This window comes from Lindgomyces ingoldianus (assembly GCF_010093535.1).
Source record: "Lindgomyces ingoldianus strain ATCC 200398 unplaced genomic scaffold BDR25scaffold_12, whole genome shotgun sequence".
NCBI classification, from domain to species: Eukaryota; Fungi; Ascomycota; class Dothideomycetes; order Pleosporales; family Lindgomycetaceae; genus Lindgomyces; species Lindgomyces ingoldianus.
The window spans coordinates 117,639-137,329 of NW_022985173.1; the positions used below are offsets into that span (position 1 = coordinate 117,639).

A 19,691-nucleotide genomic window follows, 5' to 3' on the forward strand; every position below is an offset into this window, starting at 1 on the left:
AGCCTGGTTGATGACAGCGAGAGGGTGTGGAGAATGTTGGATACAATACCAAGCTTGATGCTCCATTCACACTTATAACTATCTTTGTCTAAACCCCCTCCTCCTCCTTTCGGTGCTCGAGTTCTCACAACATCACGGACGAAGCATCTCGTTCAGCGAGCTGCGTCTTAGAGATGTGGCTGGTGTGAGCTTGCATCTTCCAGCCCCATCCAGGTCAATGTCTCGGACTCCGAAACAAGACTATCATCGACAGAGTGCAGAATCGTGTCCTGAAAGCTGGTAACAATAAGCAATTCCATGGAACCCGAGAGCCCGGTTCAACAGGTCGGGGTGCATGGCTCAGGGGAACAAACGATGGTAGTCTTGTCTTACTCTCACCGCGAGAGGCAGGAGCCACCGGCCGCGTCCGAAATGGGCTCCATGGCAAAGAGTGCATGCGACTTCTTTGAGCAATCCTAACATGAATACAGGGTTGTGAACTCTAAGGCATTTTACAATTAGGCTGGTTGTAGTTCGAGGGATGGAAGGAAAAAAGGTCGGGGGTTGACGATGCGTCCGGCTGTGCCACAATCTGCACCGCCACCATATATCGTCTTCATGCCATTTCTCACAAAACAAGTGCAGTGGGAGAATTTTTGAGATTATTGAATTCAATAGTCTTTTACGAAGTCCAAGATCTAGCCATCTCGGGGAGAAACGAAACCCCTTAGTTTTCCAAACGCCAGCCCATCCCATCCCATCCCATCATTCGATACTCCCCCAAATCCTATAAAAATCGTCTAAAACACCTACGGGGTACGTTCATTTCTTTGCCCCAGACTTTTGCCACGCGAATTCCTGAAAGTTGTTAGATTTTGGAATGCAAAATGTGGCAGATTTTGACTTACCAGCTTCTTACTAGACCCACTCTCAATTATGACATTTACCACCACTGGGACCCTCGCATGGAACCCCTCCTCTGTCGCTTTCTCCAATTCCTCGGAAGTTCTCACCAAGAACCCTTTCCCACCACACATCTCAGCCATCTTCTCGTACTTCACTTCCCATCCCAGGCTTGTGCTCCTCAATCCTCCTAACTGGCCCTTGCCAGTCTTCTCTTGTAGCTTTAGCCACTGTTCTTCTTCTTCGCTGTCGCCATGGTAGATACCTCCATTATTAACAACAAAGATTAGTACGTCCATATTGTATCTCGCCATGGTCTCAACTTCGGGCATTGAAAAACCAAACGCAGAGTCTCCCTCTAGACAAACAATCTTCTTAGACGATGTTGATGGGCCGGTACGACCTTCCGGTTCAGGGTAATTGTATGCAGCGTGCGCAGCAATAGCATACCCGAGACCCACCCCCATGGTCGCATGAGTTCCAGCATCCATACGTAGGCGTGGGTGTTCGACCGGGAAGACACTTCGCGAGATGTCCATGGTGTTTGCACCTTCAGACACATACACGATGTTGCCATCCTCAGCTGGTGAGAGCCTATTCAGCGTCCTCCTGATGGTATCGAAAACTTGGTGGTAACCCATTGGCGACTTAATAATCTTCGCTACCTTCGCGGCGTTGGCCTCATTCTTAGCTTTACTAGCTTGAAGAGTTTGCATGTATGGTGAGAAGCTATCGTATTTGAACCCATCTAGCGCCTTGGTGAGCTGAGGGACAACGACATTAATGTCGCCAGCTATGCCAAGTTCGGCGTCCCCGTTGTTCTTTCCGATTTCCTCAGCGCTGATGTCGACTTGGATTAGCCTAACCTTGGAAGCCCATTTAGGTTCACCCCCGAAGTGTAGGATCCAGTTGAGACGAGCTCCAAGAATCAGAACAACATCTGCGCCTTTCAAGGCCGCTGATCTCGCAGAGGAGGTATTGAGAGGGTGTGCGTCTGGCAGCACACCTTTGCCCATTGGAGTTGGAAGGAAAGGAATCCCGGTTTCGTCAACGAGGCAGCGGATGATGCCCTCGGACTGAGCGTATGCTGCCCCTTTGCCAACTACGACTAGTGGAGCCTTTGCAGATCGAAGGAGCGCGGCAATCTGACCAATTCTCTCAGGAGAAGCACCAGCCTGTGGAGCCGCTGGCACGACCCTGCCCTCTGAAGATCCCTCTGGTTTGCCCTGGATGACATCTGCAGGAAGATCTACAAATCCCGTTCCAGGCCGCCCATACCAAGCGTTCCGATACGCATGGGTGATAGACTGTGTAATGGAATCGAGACTGGGTCGGTTCGCAACCTTAACATGAGGTGTAAGGAGTGAGATGGCATCAAGTTCCTGGAAAGCGCCTTTAGTGACGAGATGAGTTTCGCATGAGCCTGCGAGGAGAAGCATGGGAAAAGCATTGATCGATGAGTTGCCAATCCCAGCCATTGCGTGAAGAACACCAGGTCCGCCAACAACCAAGCATACTCCCGGCCGTCCCGTAAGGTAGCCATATGCGGTTGCAGCATAGCTACATGCTTGCTCGTTTCTGAATGCAATGAAGCGAATCCCTAGGGCAATGGCTTCTTCTGCGATTTGCACGACTGGGATGCCGACGAGGCCGAAAATAACCTTTACGCCTAGTTGTTGGAGTGCTTGAGCGATAACCTTTGCACCTGTTGGGCGTATGATTTCTTCTGCCGTCATGTTGAAACGAACTCAGTGAAGAATGAAAAGTGATATAGCGGGAACAAAATGGAAATGTGAAGGAAAGGAGAGTGAAGTTGTTCGTGGATTAGAAGGTGAGAATGACATAGAGATATTTGCGATCGCCCTTGATACATGTATGCTTACCAGTCTACATGTTTCAAACGACCTAGGTCCGTAGTCTTTGGGGCATCGGAAACCGTAGCCTTGATGCTGGAGCTAGTGCACAGCCACAAGTTCTTACCAAATCGGCTTCCGAGTGACCTCGCCAGAACGAACTGCCAACTAGAAATGCCAGTAAATAGAAATAGACTTTATAATAACGGAAGTCTTCCTCAAACGCAAAAGACAGTCTTCATTTTGTTGTTCACATCCCTATCCGATTCTCTCACAACACTCTCTCGATATTCATACATTCAAGCTCCAATCATGTCAACCCTCATTTCTTGCTTGTCTGCAAAGACAGATAGGCCTGCTATCATAATTCCTGGAGAGTCAAATCCCGTCATTCTTTCTCACCAGCAATTGCTCGATCAAGTTCTGTTGTTTCAGAAGAAGCTTGCAGCCGTCGGGATCTCACCCAAGGAAGCAGTAGGAATTGCCCTACCCAACAGCCTAGAATTCGTGATCGCTTTCTTAGCAACGGCACTCCAGCGAGCAATCTGCGCTCCGCTAAATCCTGCATACAAGCAAGACGAATTTGAATTTTATTTCGATGACCTGAAGGCTCCCCTGGTCCTCGTACCCAGCGGAGCAATTAGAGGTCATGGTGAAGTGATCAAGGCTGCACGAAAGTGCAATGTCGCCATAGCCGAAGTTTTCTGGAACGGATCAGAGGTGGCCTTAGAAGTTGGAGGAAACGATGGAATGCGGATAAAGAAGAGAGCTGGGGTTCACGAACCTCAGCCGAAAGATGTCGCTTTGATTCTTCACACCAGCGGAACAACTGGCCGACCGAAAGCTGTAAGTAAATCCGAACACCGTATTTGAAGCTTCGATGCAGTGCTAAAGCCATTAGGTACCCCTAAGCCATCAGAACCTGTGCCAGACCATGAAGAATATTCAAACAACGTATGACCTATTGTCGGCCGATCGCACAATGCTGGTCATGCCACTGTTCCACGTTCACGGCCTTCTCGCTGGATTTCTTTCTCCTCTGATGAGTGGCGGTTCCGTCATCGTTCCAGTACGCTTCTCAGCCTCTGAATTCTGGCGCGATTTTGTCAAACACGAGGCAAACTGGGTACACTAACAACCTCAATCCCTTAAACTTCGAAAACTAACAGTGACCTCTAGTACACCGCTGTCCCTACCATGCATCAAATCTTGCTGAAAAACGAGATGCCATCTCCGATGCCGAAGATTCGATTCATCCGATCTTGCTCCTCGCCATTGTCTCCAACTGTGCACAAACAGCTCGAGACGGTGATGAATGCGCCTGTAGTAGAAGCATATGCGATGACAGAGGCTGCTCACCAAATGACTTCAAACCCCCTTCCTCCAGCTAGCCGAAAGCCCGGATCGGTCGGTAAAGCGCAGGGCGTCGAGCTCGTGATCATGGACGACGATGGGAATTGTCTCCCTCAAGGAAAGATCGGCGAGGTCTGTATCAAGGGACCGAACGTAACCTCCGGTTACATCGGCAAGGGCATTGCCTCTCCTTTTTTCCAGACGGGACATTTCCGCACTGGTGATCAAGGATATCTGGACGCAGAAGGGTACCTGTTCTTGACTGGTCGCATTAAGGAACTCATTAATAAGGGTGGCGAGAAAATCAGCCCGATAGAGATTGACAACACATTTGCTCAGCACCCTTGTGTTGCTGAGGCTGTTAGCTTTGCCATCGATGACGAGCTCTATGGTCAGAATGTTGCGGTTGCTCTTTGTCTCAAGCCAGGAAAATCACTCACCACGGAAGAATTGATCTCGTGGTATAGCGAACGCGCTGCGAAATTCAAGATCCCGAAGAAGGTAAGGGTGAAACCTTGCCCCAAGGAAAATAACAACTGACTGTTTTAGGTGTTCTTCACTGATATCATGCCGAAGACTGCCACCGGAAAGGTCCAACGGCGCCATGTTGCAACAGCAATGATCGCAACCGAGAAGAAGGGCGATTTTGAAGAGAAGCAAGTGGTGCAAACTCCATTGCCACCAGCTCCAGTATCACAAGCTCTAGGAGCGGCCGGGACGCAAGCTGCTCAAATCTCAACTTCCGATCGTTTCTTGAACCTGGGTCGGTCTCTAGTATCACGAGTTAGCTCATTTTGCCGAGGTAGTTTTTCGTTCGTCCAAGGAGCGAAGAAGTCGAAGGCATTGCATTGATTCCTTTCCTACTCTCCTTCTTGTATTCACTGTATGTTATTAGTATCCTGGATTGCAAGCGTGTGCACCTTCTAGAATGAAATTCCCATGAATAAGACGCCCATTAGAGCCTTATCTTCCTAGAGAATATATGACATTGGGCCAGAATATTCTTCTAGTGTTTACGCATGGTAGTTGTGAGAATGAGAGCAGATCCGCGCTTCTTCCTCAATCATAACCACGGTAGCTAGGCGGCGATAAAAGTGACTAGTATTCTCTAGTGTGGCCTTCTCTTTCCTCCCGTGGTCTTCTTCTTTTTAGCAGTAAGGTGCTAGAACCTACCGAGTAAGTTTTCCGCTGTGACAAAGGAGCTCACTCGGCCTACGGGATATTCGTACCTAACATAAAACATTCGCCGTGAAGATTTAACCCACTACGGTACTGGTTAGAATTAAGAAAGAACATTAAAATAATGCAAATTTAAGTCCTAGAATGCCCTTGTCATGTTATACGTTAGGTGACAAGATGTGGTAGTGTTTTCGTAAGGGAATGCTCGTGACACCAGTGCGCTTCTTCCGCATCAAAAATTCAAAGGTCACACTCAATTTTTCGGTTCCTAGAAGGGCTGGTTGAAGGCTGATGATGGGAAGCCTGATGGGACGTCACGATCAAAAAGTGGAGGTGATTACTGATTGCTTGGCACTCTATTTATCCCCCAAAGCTAATTTCGAATGACATATCAACTCCACAAATCCAAGATTCATATCACCAATCCAGTGTGGCTAGCATCATCAATTTTCAACTCGGGTTTATCCTGGAAACCTTCAATGATCATATACCCTGTATTCTTAAGGGATGAGTCGACGTTGTGGCTAAGCTTTCGTGACATCTCGGCATTGCTTCACCACAGTCTAGATGTCCCACTCTGCATCCCGAATGCTGCACCTTGACCACCTTTCGTCTCTCGCACACTCTCTTTTCAGCAATACTATGTTCAAATTTAGACGATCTCTCTCTTTTTGAGCCTTCTAAGAACTCCTAAGATCCCCAATCTTCGGGTTCCGATCACAACGTGGAAGGTAACAACTTCGCATTCATCGCATTCCGAAGATCTCTTCCCTTCCAGAAGGATGGTGTTTACGTGAAGAAGGTCGCCTGCGATTGGCTCTTAGAATCAGCCGTTTATTAGATTGGGAAGTATCTCAGGAGACATCACATTGCTGCGCCTGCGGTGTGTCTTTGGGGAAACGCGGACGGAGTGCTCATTCTAGGCTCTGGGCCTCCGCTCAGCGAAAACCTGGAATGTCTCGCATTTGGCTTGCGTTTTACATGCACGGCAGAATCGATGAACAGGAAGGCCAAGAATCGCTGCCCGATGTCTCGCATGGCTTCAGTCATGGGTTCCCTCGTCCATCCAGACATTCGGAAAGCGCAGTGGCTGACTGAATTCACGACTCCCAAAGGAAAAGTTAAGAGCTTCATTATCAGATGCACAGATACTTAACGCTGTGATTTGCTCGCCAAGGGAGAGCATCAACACAGCACTTTTCTTTTCTTTCTTTTCATCACGCTCGTCCTCTTCTTTTAGATTTCATTGAGTCCTCATTTATCTGCTAACTAGCATACTAAATCATTTTTATTTTCCACTATGGTTATGATGCAATCTCCTACAGACGTCCCTCAGCCAACCATGACTTCTTACCTCCCCTCTACCTGGCGGCCACTGCCTCTTGGTCTTCCTAACGCAAAGCCCACCAAGTCAAGCACTCTAAAGGAGGAGGTGCTAGGGCCCGGTAGCATATCAACTCCTCGAGACACCTCCTCGACAGAGGGTTCTGTGTGTGGTGACGACTCCAGCTCAAATGACTCTTCCTCAACTGCTCCAAGCGAGCATGGAGACGAACCCGCTCCTATCATCGAAATGAAGCCTGACGCACTCGTGCCCGAGATCTGTGTCCAGCACGAGACACCCGCCATTCCCCTGGTCGATATCCGTGCTCCAGATGTTTACGATCCTCTCGCTCCCGCAGCAACCAGACTCAGATACATGGTTAAGAACAGCGACCACATTATTAAGTGCCCTGGCGTGTACGATGGTCTATCAGCCCGGATTGCCATCGACGTCGGCTTCGAGGGAATGTATATGACTGGAGCCGGAACTACTGCATCTCGTCTTGGACAAGCTGATCTTGGTATTGCTCAGCTTCACGATATGCGCACCAACGCCGAGATGATCGCCAACCTCAGGCCTGACGGCCCACCTTTGATTGCAGACATGGATACTGGCTACGGCGGCCCCCTCGTTATCGCCAAGTCCCTTCAACAATACCATCTCGCTGGCGTTGCAGGCTTTCACATTGAAGACCAGATTATGAACAAGCGGTGCGGCCATCTTGCTGGAAAGGAGGTTGTGGACGTTGAGACATATATTCAACGTATCAAAGCATGTATCGTAGTGCGCAGGCAGCTCCGCTCCGACATTGTCATCATTGCGCGTACTGATGCCCTCCAATCTAAAGGCTTCGATGACTGCATCGAGCGTCTGAAACGGGCCCGAGCTGAAGGGGCTGACATGGGTATCCTCGAAGGTGTCAAGACGAAAGAGCAAGCTGCGCTTGCGGCCAAGCTTCTTGCTCCTTGGCCACTGTGCTACAACAGTGTTGAGAATGGCCACTCGCCATTGATTACAGCGCAAGAGGCACACAATATGGGATATAGGGTCATCATCTACAGCTTCGCTAGCATCAGCCCCGCGTACGTCGCTATCAAGAGTACGTTTGAGTGGTTACGGGAGACGGGTATGACGGGGAGTTCTGTCACGCCTAAGACAATTTTCAATGTTTGCGGGTTGGCAGAAAGCATTGTTATCGATGAGGCGAGCGGTGGAACGGCATTTGCAAAGGGTGTGTAGGATGTTGGAAGCCGAGAGAAGAAATATTCGGGGGTTGGAAAGAGAGATAGGTAAGGATGAAGAATACATGCTTCTTATAGTCAGTCTTGTTGGGTGTCTTTTGAAAGCAATTCTTCTTCCATGGCGTTGAACATTAGGAGCTCTGCATATTTGTGCTGTACTTTAGAACTTGCGCATAGAGGGTTGCAAATTGAATATGCACTCCCTTGCTATTTGTATGCATTGCTATCTTATCGAGAGACACACCTTTAAGAAAGAAAAAATTATGGTCTCCTTGTATGACGAGAAATATACAGAGTGCTATCGCCTAATTTGGGACATGCCTACGGGAAGGTCTATCTATTAATCATCCTGTTAGGATTAGGAGAACCTGAGTAGGATGTCAATTTCTATCCTAAATCACCCCTTACCATGACCTACGTTAGGTGTTAAGCCATATAGTCAATGACCAGGGCTTAAATAAGAACGGAAGACGCTCTCCCAATATCTTTCTATGCCGCTGTTGCAAAACCCAGGAATATGCATATCCTGTCAAATAAGAAACCCTCAGAAGCGAGCGAGATTTATTAGCACTAGCCATATGAGAATTTCTTTTTTTCACAATTTAGATTAGAATTCCCTCTAAAGGCTATGGTGTAGGGAGAGTGACTCTCTAATATCAGTCGTGAGGAGCTCGAGATAAAGAACTAGGAAAGGGAATGTACCTAGGGAGTGCTGGGAGACATTGTAAACTAAGGATCCGTTCATAATGAAAGTAGGTTGAGTTCATATCTAATACGCGCAAGCAATGATTGAGTAAAAATTTACTCCACAGGGTTTTCAGGGGTTTCGTTTGAAGAATTCTTCGCCTCCATTTCTTCTACTTAGGACGAAATTATCTCTCGCCCACCAGCTGTAACTTACCAAAGGCTGCGACTTCCTCTATGTCCCTTATCCAACATGGAACAACAGATTGAGTAGCCAGGTCTCTCTTGGGAGACTAGCGACTTCGGCTCTCTAGGCACAAAATGGACTATGGAACCCTTGATCAAAGTAATGGAACGGCCGTTTCGCAAAAATCTTCGTCTCAGTGCTGCAGTGGACATATGCGTGTCTTGATTTGCTGCCGGCGCACTGAATAGGCGTTTCGAAATTCACCGGCCACTGCATACGTGCTAAACATATATTGGGGTCATTGATTAGGAGGATAGTCACAAAGATGCGGGTCCTCATGTGACGAGAGCCGGGACGAACACGTGAGCATCGGCGGTGAGTCTAAGGAGGAGATGCCGGGGTTTGCGGGCCGAGCTGATGTAGAGGAAAGGAGGAAGGGCGGTGGATAGAAGGCATTCACACTCGATCGTGTGCCTGCGATCTGGCACTACTTCCAAAGGAAAGAACACGGCGACGTGGAGTATCGATACGATAAAGTGCGGTCGAGCTGACCAGTTGTGGCTGCCTTTGCCTTCCTCACCCTGACGGCCCCGCTCAACACAGTGAGGGTGATGTGGAATATCAGACAGCCCCCTTCATGAATCCAGACAGCATCTACGTCGACATTCAGCTGGAGTCAACTCGGTGGATCGGGGTCAGCTCGTTCATATGCCTTGGAACCAGACTGCCTCAAGCCTGGAAACCCAAAACATCGATAGAAGGAGGCTTGCAGGTGGAAACCTAGCCTTCGGTATTACGCTGAACGCCACACCACTGATACCTACACGGCCTGATCTTTCAGGGAGCTGTACCTGGGATATGTGGCTTACACACACGTGGTCGCCACCGGCCTCAGTCAACCCGTTGACCGGGAACTCACTCGCATGTCCCGATTCTTACCTGATGTTTCTTTACTGGAATCTTTCCACGGGAATTTCGTGTTCGGTATCGGCAACCCACGTGCAGTGTAAAGGAGAAGCGAGCCTGACCCAGCGTACATCAATCTATATTGCTTGCAGCACCCCGCAACCCTGAAGAGCTGAGTGCGGACTTTTCATTTAGAATCTTCCGTCTCAAGCATTTCCAAGAGCGTATCTGCAGCTGGATATACTGCTTCTCTAGGGTTTCTCGTGAATGAAGTCCGTTAGAAAGCGGAAGCCAACAGATCCGCTCTAGGCTTGCATCTGCCGATGGACACTGAAAGACCAGTGCGAAGAGCTGACGTGTGAAACCCGAGATGAGGTAGCCAAGGGCCCACCTCCAAATTGTTCGTCCTGGGGTCTGATGGCGGTTATCCACGTGGCCAGGCTTCCAGAAGCGACTCCATCCGGATTGATTACATGCATGTCAATATGAAGTGAAGGATGCGAGGACGAGGGAGTTGACGAGAACAAGCAGAGGCGAGATGTAACCTTGGGGTCAGCCATTAAATGGGATAAGAAGAAGTGTGCGGTCATTGGAGTGACAGACACTGGGGTCTTGACCATGGATGGGTGAATCTGACGTCTGACAGAATAGGTGGGCGCTGTCCCAAAGACTAAAAGAAATGGACGTTGCGATAGGATACCGTTGGATATGAACTGAAAGACGGTATCTGACGTCGCTTCGCTCTGGCAAGCTACTGGCTGAAATCCTGGAAGCTTACTTTCGTCTCCGCTTTCCTTTGGGTTTCGGTTCCAAAGGTCGCTGGTGTCACCCACGTCAGTTCACCTTTATGCAGTCACCGATTCTTCCGGTCGGAACAAAGTCTCGCGGATTTCGGACGCATCATACTATGAAACTTCTTTGCGAAGAGTGGTGGTGGAGACCTTTGGGCTTCCTAAGTTAGAATCCGGCGGAGAGGAGAATCTCGCACTCAACAACGATAAAAGATGCATCGTATCCACCACCGCCACCGCGTTCCTCGCGTTCGAATTCTGCACACGTGAAAAAAATATAAATTTGGAAAAGACAAGAAGGCAGAGTGTTCCAGGCAAATACGGACCGGATGCATCTGTGTGTCGCGCCACGCATCACAAGCTCTGACACGCAGAGATACGAAAGCATCTCAGCTGCACTAGAAAGGGATAGCATCCGGCCCGCAGTTAATGCGGCTGTTTCACGAATTCTGTGACCGTTGGCATGGATCTGAGATTCCAACGGGCTGGCTGTGCCGTTCCGAAGTGCAGGCTAGATGCTGAACGAAGAATGCACAAGTGGTAGCTTCAAGAAGGTACAGCACCTTCGAGGGCTGCTGGGTTCTTCAAACATAACCATAACCATGGCCATGGCCATGGCCCACGCAACCGTCTCAAATACTCGCTACCAACCGTGGCAGGAAGGTACCCAGCTTCATCCTCAGGCTGCTTTTGATGGTAACGCTTTCCGGGGCATCTAATGGTGATCCGCAACAAAAGACGAGTGACTCCAGCCCGTCATATCACCACAGACGCACTCAACCACCCAAGCCAGGAAAAGCAATCTATTTTGGCCAATAATAGCCTGGGACTGCCTTTCATGTGCCTGTAAGCGGAAAAGAAAGCACAGCCTAGATGCCGGATTTGGCGAAGGAGATCAGCCTTCCGCTTCTGGTTGCTTACAGACCCACGACCAAAGCTTGATTGACGGGGACACCCTGTCGTAGTAGTGGGGTTCCGACATGGGTTAAGTGGAGCATTTGGGGTGGGGGCTAAGTTCGACGTTGTTGTGAGGTTAAGTCCTCATGGTCTTTCTTCGGCGTCGTTGAAGTCGTTCAGGGCCTTGGAAGCTGGCATTCGATAAATTCACACCATCCGATGAGAAAGCTGCTTGTCTTGTCAGCCGTTTTGATCCAATTACGGCCTAGGGCGTGCATGTGCCACCTGAGAAGGGTTGAGAGGCGACCAAGTGTTACCGGGAACTTCGGGTTCGCAAACACTCCACCATGGTGATGGCCGACAATGAGGCATGGTGACTTCCAAAAAGTAGACATCGAGGAAATTGATCGCGCGAGGGATGCTTCCGCCATGCACTTACTGTGCAGTACACAGGGCAACTGTGGCTGCTGAGTTAGCACTACTTTGGTGTGTCAGAATCGCCACCACAGAAATTCCACGATTGAAGCCACCCGCGCGGCCCCATCCAGATCTGCCAAATGGAGGGTCAAACGCCATTCCCGCCCTCCAGCCTAACGCGAACGAGCCAGTGCGCAAGCTCCAGACGGCCACTACCAAGGGTCAACGATTTCTGCGACTCCGACTTTGGCTTGCGAAAAGCACCGGCTCTGAGCCATTTCACCCAAGCCGGGCGCTAACAAACGCCCAGCAAGATACGGAATACTCGCACGCCATTATTCGCATCGCATTCTCCCTGTTTGTTCCAAGCGCCGTCAACATCAGAACCCGTGGCATCTTTGAACCCAATAATCCCCTCCTCGAGGCTGCAGCTGCCAGCAGCGACAGGCGAATCATCCGTGCCATCCTTCCTTTCACTTGTGCACCGAAATCACACCTCCCGGAGCAACCAGGACTTGGTACCAGGCAAGCACCACCCACACGAGAGCCTCATCCCATCCAATCTATCTCCTGTGTCAGTGATCGAGGCTCTTCAGGAATCAGCCTGACGCTAGCTGGGAGGAGGCTGTTTAGTCAAAATCTCGCGACCAAAGGGTTGGGAAGGCTTCTCAAATTTTAGAATTTTAAATAAAATTTGCGTGGAAGCAAGCGAGTGCTAAGTACGCTGAGCCTTTTTAGGGTCCATTATGCCTGTTAATATGTGATGGAATGTTCGATAGATGAAAAGGATTCACCAAAATCACCAACGCGAAACTGTTTGCTGCAAGAGGTGAAGTGTGAACTGCCGCTGGTTGGTCTGTAGTCAATCCATGGATCAAACCATGCGACAGATAGTACGAAGTTCTGTGCGCGCCGTTTAATATAGGTGAAATTTGATGCGAATTTGCGATTTATCGCAGGGCTAGGGCACAGGCATGTTGATTCAGATCCGTGATGTGATGACAATGGTCATTTCATTTACTGAGCGTGAGTGTGTGCAAGCGCACTTATTATGCCACAAGCCTACCAACTACGGTATGTGATAAACCCCCAAGGTGGGTTGCGCGAAGACACCTGCTTCACCGGCGAGGTGGTGATGTATCGTCCTCCCCTGCATAGCTGGAAATTGCTGCTGCGTCACTGCCCCCTTTCCGCTTCCAAAAATATATACAAAAACTGACGATAGACTTTCAATATTCCCGCCAACAGTAAAGCGGAAGTGGACAAGAAGGCGCAGTGGAGAAAACTAACCAATTCCAATTGCGAGCCGTCTGATCGCGAAACCGACGTGCGACTCTCGTGCGCAATCCTTTTACGCCTCGATAATTTCCAATTGACAGTAGAAGTAATTGTGAAGGGTAACCTTGTAAGCCGAGAGGCCTGAAATCCAAAATCTATAATGCGTGACGGTGAAGGGGCGCCACCATGATATCGAAGGGTCGAATAATAGTGTGCAAGAAGTACAATCGCTAATAGTGCAGCAGAATAATTTTTTATAGAGTGTGTGTGCGAGCGCGCAACTGAGTCCGTGAAGCGACCTGCCTCTTGACTTCCTCGGGTGCGCTTTTCATGGTGATTTTGAAGGTGTCGCGGACTCGAGTACGGAGCAAAGACTCCAAGGCACCATAGACGCCTCCGTCAATGCCCATCTCTGCAGCGTTTGCGCCCTTGCAGTACCGTTCCGAGAACTTGTCAATGAGCTTTTCAACTTTGCGGAGCTCGCTAAGAATGAGCTGAGTCCTAAAAGCCTCTTCATCTTCACCCTCGAGTCTGAAGTCGCCAAGGGAGATGGGAGTATGCGTGAAGGCTTCCAATTGTGTGTTCACCGGGGATTCGGCTGTTGACTGGTTCATGCCAGCAACAGCTTGATACCATGAGAGGATTTTGACGATGGTGAAGGCAATGGTCGTCGAGAAATGGGGGTTTGCCGAGCAGGGGCATCCGAGGAGGACGAATAGCTTGTCGACCGCAGCTTTGTTGGTTGACAGGACCGAGTCAAGAGTTGGGAGGCTATTGGATCCGCCAGTGAAGTCGCAAGCAGCAGGCTGAGAAGCTGGCGGAGAGTAGAGACTGTTCAGTGTCGCAAATGCGAATTGTGTGCAGTCCATGGGATCATGGTGCTTAATTGTGGCTGAACTAGGAGGAGTTGGGAGAGGTGCTGGGACAATCGGTGTAGGAGACGCCACCTTCTCTGGAGCAAACATTGGTAGGCCTTGTTGTTCTGGCATGCCGAAATATTGCGGGCTTGACATCGGTGGTGAGTTTGTCAGACCATCCATTGGTGCGAACATCTCCGGTTGGCTCTGCACACTGGAGGACCGCACGTGCCCCGCATACGAAGATGGTGGTGGGGGGAAATGCGGTATGCTTGCGAACAACGGTTCCGAGGGGCTTTGGAACATCAAATGGTCGTCGTTCGACCACCCGCTCACAAAGGAGCCAGTGTCCGAATAGGGTGACTGACTTCCGTCGAAGCCGCCCATAAATGTATCTGGGTAATGGTACTCTGGTGTCGCTGGACCAAAGAAGAACGGATCCATTGGCTCTGGTGAGCTTTCTGTAGTGGATGATGGGGTCCTCGGAATCATCTCTGGTCGAATCCCCAATGGCCCACACGAGCTCGCGGGAGAAACATCTCTCATAATGGAACCATCGGGGTTCCTGTTTTTTCTAGGTTTACCAAGCCTAGGAAGCGTTAGATAGATTCAGCGCGTGCAACACGAAACTTATATACCTCATAGAAGGAGAATAGTTGCAGCATATTCCCATATTGGAACATCGATGGCAGTTTGGGCGGACCTTGTCGCACTTGACTTTGGCTCTGGAACAGGCGTCACATGAAGCTCGGAGCTTGCGAGGCTTCTGTTCACCAGCAGGCATACTGGTGGGTGGCTGGAGGATTGACATGTTGCTCGGTGATGGGGGAGTTTGCTGAGCTGGGAATGGCTGAGGTACAGCTTGAAACATTGTATAGCTGGGGAGTATAGCCTTGCGGATAGGGAAATGCAGGCTGGAGGGGCAGAATAAGAATTATATACGGCGACGAGGGGAGGGAAACTCTCCAGAGGCTTTAGCCCTCTTGAGGAAGTGATATGGAATTCCTAGGGTGGGCCCCGGCGTCAGCTTTCCACCCTTGATCCTGGCAGAATGTCTGCACGACAGCCAGCGAGCGGTTGTTGGACTGGGGAGATGCGGGCTGAGCACTTGGACCAATCTTACCAGAAGCGCTTGCGCTAGCGTGCGTTGATGCAGCGTCCGCATTCCTCACTGTCCACTCCGGGATCATCTCTATCTCTGCCTTGATAATGAGTTGGCGGAGACATGTCTCTGTGCCGATCCTAGCGGCCTCGAGAGGGGACGGTTCCCGTTGTTGTACACCACGAGCCAAAACGGACCAGCTGGTTGGGTCTCGGTCAACTTTCAGCCGGGCAACAGCAGCTCGCAGGCGGGAAAAATGCGCTGCGTGGAGTAAATTAACCACGAGGGTGAGGGATGTGACTGCAAAAGCACCATTGGGGCGGGTCCTGCCAGAGTGCTCGAGTGCCAGAGTGCCAGAGCTCATCAACGGCTGGCTGCTCTGTGCTCACGAAGTGTGCGCGCAGAGACGATGTGTCGTTAGTCAGAAAGCAATAAATGATGATGATTCGATGAGGTCTAGCGTCTCTTCTGCTTACGCTCTATAATTACCTCCGCTTGGAGAAGCTCAATTGACATCATGGAATTTACTGTCGCCGCACCAGGCATGCATGTGCGCGACAGCCAGAGAAAGCCAGAGAAAGCCTGAGCTGGCGCCTCTGAACCCTGTGTACCACAGGAGTGAATCATGGAGGTCTAGATGACACGCTGAGAGCAGCCAGCTCTTCGTAGAGCATTGCGGCGTCTCAGCACACCGGCGAGCTGTAAAATGGAGGGCCTTGTCCCTGGTGGGGAATGGTTGCACACATCTGCATGGAAGCCCTCGAAGAAGACGAGGCCCCTGACTGCTGCTACACCACGAATGCGAACTTGGTGATACCATGGCCGAGGTGTGTAGAAACAGCTGACCAACACCCACGGCGGCGGAAGTCGCAGGCATGCGAGAGCGCCATGTCGCGGCCGTGGCTTGAGGGCTGAAATCGCCCCGACGCAAGGTTTCCCCCATTTTTTCCAGAGCAGAAACAGGAAATCTTCGTTTCAAAATGTGCTGTTGGGTGCCTGAAAACGTACGTGGAGGTGTACGGAGGACAAGCATCGATCTCGAGATCAGAAATCACCGATTTAGCAGAAGACACAGGTGTAGGCCTCAATAATTCATTGCAGGACTGCTCAGCCTCGCTGGCATCTTCCGCGAATAGTGTCAAGCCTGACTTGCTTCTGTAAATAGGTTGCAGGTCGAAACTGTCGACGTCCAAGCCTCCTCTCAGAGCCAACTCCACTACCATGGAAAAAATCAAATAGATCGAGAGAGGATCCTGTTCCTCCAACGTCGCACTCGTGGCGGCCAAACCTCCGGACAATTACATGAGGTAAGTATTGCCTTGTCAGGACGGAGCCACACCCGGATCAGGCACGCGGTGGACCAACTTACCCGCTTATCTAATAATTCATCAATCAAGCTCCGCAATGACGGGTCCTGGCCCGTGATGAAGTCTTGGGAGGAGATCATCCTCGATGGTGTCCTGCCTTGCAACCAAGCTGTGCGAATCTTTCGTTGATCACGGAATTCGTTGCGAAGCAACCCACAGACAAGGATTGATCAGCTTTAATTGATCGATGATCAAGTCTGCCCTTTTGAATCCTTGCCAACTGCCGCGAGTCTCTCTCTGAAGTCCGTTGACATGTTCATCAAAATCCTGGTGGTCGCGCGTGTTCCTGACTGCAAGGCCAGGGGATCCCCATCTTGAACAAACTGCCTATGCGCTGCAACATGCTCGGATTTTCAATTAACCGCAAGTGATCTGGAATCTTTATCTCTGAAACAGTGCTTCGCCGCAAGTGTGTAGCGTGTCGGAGAAGGCCCGAGGCCGCCCAGCTGAGGCTGTCGCTGTTTGCTGCACTTTGGTATGCAGTTACGGCATGCCTACGACAAGCTGCACACAACAACGACTAGGGTGTAGTCCGCGTGCGAGGATGGATGGATTCGCTCAATAACTTGAAAAGTAGGTGGTCTGATAAAGTCCCATACAAGCGAATGTAGCTCATCGCTCCATGCCCCCGCGAGAAGTTGCCAAAGTGGCCTCCACATCGAAGATCAGTGGGGGATTGCCTTCTACCTGTGTTGATCGGTGAGGTCACTCGGCGTACTGGGAACGTTAATCTGAGCATTCTGGGCTCAACGATAATTGCGGGACGATTCTTTCTCCTTCAGACCTCAACGGGTGACCTGTCGAAGGATTCATCGATACCATGATGGCGACTCCAAGCGATATGTGGGAGTGGAGCCTAGCAAGCTTGGGAAACCAATCAATATCCTCGTGAGGAACGAAAAGGATGTTTTGGAACCAGCTTCCCGAAAGGCTCAATGAACTTTGTGTCGCAGAACACGGGAACTTGCCATTTCGATAATCCAGAATCGCAACGAAGGGAAGAATCCCCGCATCGTCGAGGAGGTCGACTATTGTGATGAGGTCAACGTCCAAGTCGGACAAAGTGAGATGGACTCTGAGCCGAGCATCGGCTATAGGGAGCTCACTCTAGCCCAACCCGCAATCTGATAGTTGCTCCTGGATGCTCATCTGTGCTGTGGGTGCCACTGGAGCCGCGGCAGGCGGTCCCTACCTAGATGATTGCTCGTATATCCCATGCGGGAACGGATGCTCCATCGATATGTTGCGATTGTGGGGTCCAGTCAGGTCGCGAGGCTCGAGCATGCTGCTTGATCGAGTCGCATCGCGCAGTTAGATAGCGAAAGCAAAAGGCAAGTGATTATCTTCTTGCGAGGCGCCCATGGCGTGTCACTGAGCATCAGGTAGTCAGGGAATGGTGTTGGTCATTGATAGCCCCGCATCCAAGTCCTTGAAAGTCCGCAATTCCCCTGCAGAGATTCGACATCACTCCCACTCGAAGTCTTGGGTACACAGCGCCATCCTGTCATCGAATTGTGGACATCTGATGATACTCTTGAGCATGTTAGATTGCTCGTGCGGCCATTTCGACGTCGAGTCGAGGCCGGGCTTTGCAGTTGAACTTCGCAACCTCTGGGAAACTTCGGCTTGCCGTGGGAAGGCACCCTTGTGCGTCGGACCCGTACCTTTCTGTTCGGAAACCGAAGCGTGCATGAAACGGGGCCAGTGGGAGCGTCTACGGTCTACCGGCAAAACGCATCTTGCCGTGCCGTAGCTGTCGGAACCCAACCACCCCATTGTTGCGCCTTCTGCATTCGGCCTGCACAATGGCCCTGTATTGCTCCATAATCCGTTTCATGTCGGAGAGCACAGCATCGGAATTTCACGGTCGCTTCTTCGACAATGAAATGCGCCCGCTTCTGCAATCTTTGTCCGATCGTCTCCGCCATCGTGCTTCCATGAATGGAGGGTACCGTTCCGTCTGCTCCTGTTCCCACTCGCTCAGTTGTAAACCAGGCTCAAAGCAAAGTAGCGCAGTCGCAGTGCTCGTGTTATCTCATCACCATGTCTGTGCCTCGAAGTGGTTCCCGAGTGGCTGAGTTTGCTTGTAAATCTCCGATCGATCCGTTTCGTTTCACCTTTGGTTGCAGATCTTCGTTGTTGGGCGTTTTTGCTGGATGCAGTTTGCTCACTAGTGGGCACATTCTGGTAGCCAGTTGTCTGGTCTGTGTCTCCAGAAGCTTCCACAACGTCATCGCAGAAAATAGAAAATGAATGGACCAGTTACTATTTTCTGTTACTTTCTTCTAGATCAGATCTAGCCTTAACTGGCATCATGCTCGTAGCATAGCAGGAGCCTTACCCGTTTTATACACGGAAGAGTCGTCCTCAAGTGGAAAGAACGTGCACAGGTACCAACACCCGAATGCTAAGTCCAAGTCAGCACTATGAGAAGCATCTCTTCGACAAATCCTAACAGCACAAGTCTTGTAGTCTTTCAATTTAGCTCTCCGAATGCAGAAGACAAATGACTGACGTCGGCCAGGGCCGAAGAGCCGCAGGAACCTCAGGAGCAACCGTGTAGTGAGCCGAGAACAATCGGACAGCAATACTAGCACAGATCCAGCGAACCATGGTCACCCTTCTCTTAGTGAAGACGATACCAGGAATAAAAATTAACCAAAGGCGGATTGGTATTAGTCGTGGTGAAGCAGGAGGTATCCAGAAATTGGGAACTGACGCTGGTTGGTCTCCTCATGTCAGGTATCAATTGATCGCTGGTAAGCCATAGGACCAGGCAAGGAAGCTCATCTATGCAGGTAATATTGAGCAGCGAGCAAACGGGGAATTGCGCTCGCGAATCCGAAGGTCGACGTGGGTAGATTGTGGTGACAATGACAGTGCTGAAGTGATGCCATCAATGATTTACTGAGTTGTATTGAAGTGAGAGAAATGGACGCCAAATTCTGAGTCGCGATGAGGGTGGAGGACGAGAGGGGGTTGTATTGATGCTTTCTTGGTTCGTGCAGCGTTGTTGGAGAGGGAGTGGGAATGTGGGCGTGTATTGGACATGTGCCACTGCATCATATTCAAGAGAGGAAGTAAGGCCTTCATATATCTGCTCCACTCTACATTTTGTCCCGCGCGTCATCAGGCCTGGAACTTGACCTACGGATCACGGATCTTACCATGTCATCATGCATCGGTCACGATCTCCGATCCAGCGAGGGGCTGGACACCACAACTACCATGTCAGTACCATGCTTCAAACGCAAAATCAATATATCGAAAATCTTCTGTACTTGGTACCATTTGCTATTTCAGGCTGTTTGGTGGCGAAATACTGTTTCGCACCCCGAAAACGAACGGTCCGAGAACCGGAATTCAAGCTGAG

At 50.3% G+C, this 19,691-nt stretch overlaps 6 protein-coding genes across 6 annotated transcripts; 2 read left to right on the forward strand and 4 right to left on the reverse strand.

The window, feature by feature from the left end:
* Positions 1-758: 758 nt before the first annotated feature.
* On the reverse strand, positions 759-2,618 carry BDR25DRAFT_366664 (uncharacterized protein; the record flags this gene model as incomplete). The annotated part of the gene is made up of 2 exons (XM_033696969.1): positions 759-837; positions 888-2,618. 2 exons carry the CDS (start codon positions 2,616-2,618, stop codon positions 802-804), a joined length of 1,767 nt encoding a protein of 588 aa, XP_033548764.1. The 3' UTR covers positions 759-801.
* Positions 2,619-3,047: 429 nt separating this feature from the next.
* BDR25DRAFT_204405 (acetyl-CoA synthetase-like protein) lies at positions 3,048-4,709 on the forward strand (the record flags this gene model as incomplete). The annotated part of the gene is made up of 4 exons (XM_033684437.1): positions 3,048-3,581; positions 3,637-3,861; positions 3,915-4,589; positions 4,638-4,709. Coding segments are annotated over 4 exons (1,506 nt in total), but the record flags the coding sequence as incomplete, so codon positions are not given.
* A 163-nt stretch (positions 4,710-4,872) lies between these two features.
* On the reverse strand, positions 4,873-6,453 carry BDR25DRAFT_353699 (uncharacterized protein; the record flags this gene model as incomplete). The annotated part of the gene is made up of 11 exons (XM_033695201.1): positions 4,873-5,008; positions 5,106-5,226; positions 5,262-5,352; positions 5,432-5,570; positions 5,609-5,640; positions 5,689-5,796; positions 5,844-5,957; positions 5,989-6,084; positions 6,136-6,145; positions 6,175-6,307; positions 6,363-6,453. 11 exons carry the CDS (start codon positions 6,451-6,453, stop codon positions 4,873-4,875), a joined length of 1,071 nt encoding a protein of 356 aa, XP_033548766.1.
* Positions 6,454-6,840: 387 nt separating this feature from the next.
* On the forward strand, positions 6,841-7,830 carry BDR25DRAFT_221186 (oxaloacetate acetylhydrolase; the record flags this gene model as incomplete). The annotated part of the gene is made up of 1 exon (XM_033685021.1): positions 6,841-7,830. One exon carries the CDS (start codon positions 6,841-6,843, stop codon positions 7,828-7,830), a length of 990 nt encoding a protein of 329 aa, XP_033548767.1.
* Positions 7,831-8,573: 743 nt separating this feature from the next.
* On the reverse strand, positions 8,574-10,815 carry BDR25DRAFT_353701 (uncharacterized protein; the record flags this gene model as incomplete). Its single annotated transcript, XM_033695202.1, has 13 exons — positions 8,574-8,601; positions 8,638-8,692; positions 8,747-8,895; positions 8,945-9,037; positions 9,066-9,164; positions 9,195-9,373; positions 9,429-9,593; positions 9,623-9,726; positions 9,765-9,939; positions 9,966-10,428; positions 10,467-10,561; positions 10,603-10,735; positions 10,769-10,815. 13 exons carry the CDS (start codon positions 10,813-10,815, stop codon positions 8,574-8,576), a joined length of 1,785 nt encoding a protein of 594 aa, XP_033548768.1.
* A 2,431-nt stretch (positions 10,816-13,246) lies between these two features.
* On the reverse strand, positions 13,247-14,522 carry BDR25DRAFT_221246 (uncharacterized protein; the record flags this gene model as incomplete). The annotated part of the gene is made up of 2 exons (XM_033685025.1): positions 13,247-14,438; positions 14,488-14,522. 2 exons carry the CDS (start codon positions 14,520-14,522, stop codon positions 13,247-13,249), a joined length of 1,227 nt encoding a protein of 408 aa, XP_033548769.1.
* Between the last annotated feature and the right edge of the window lie 5,169 nt (positions 14,523-19,691).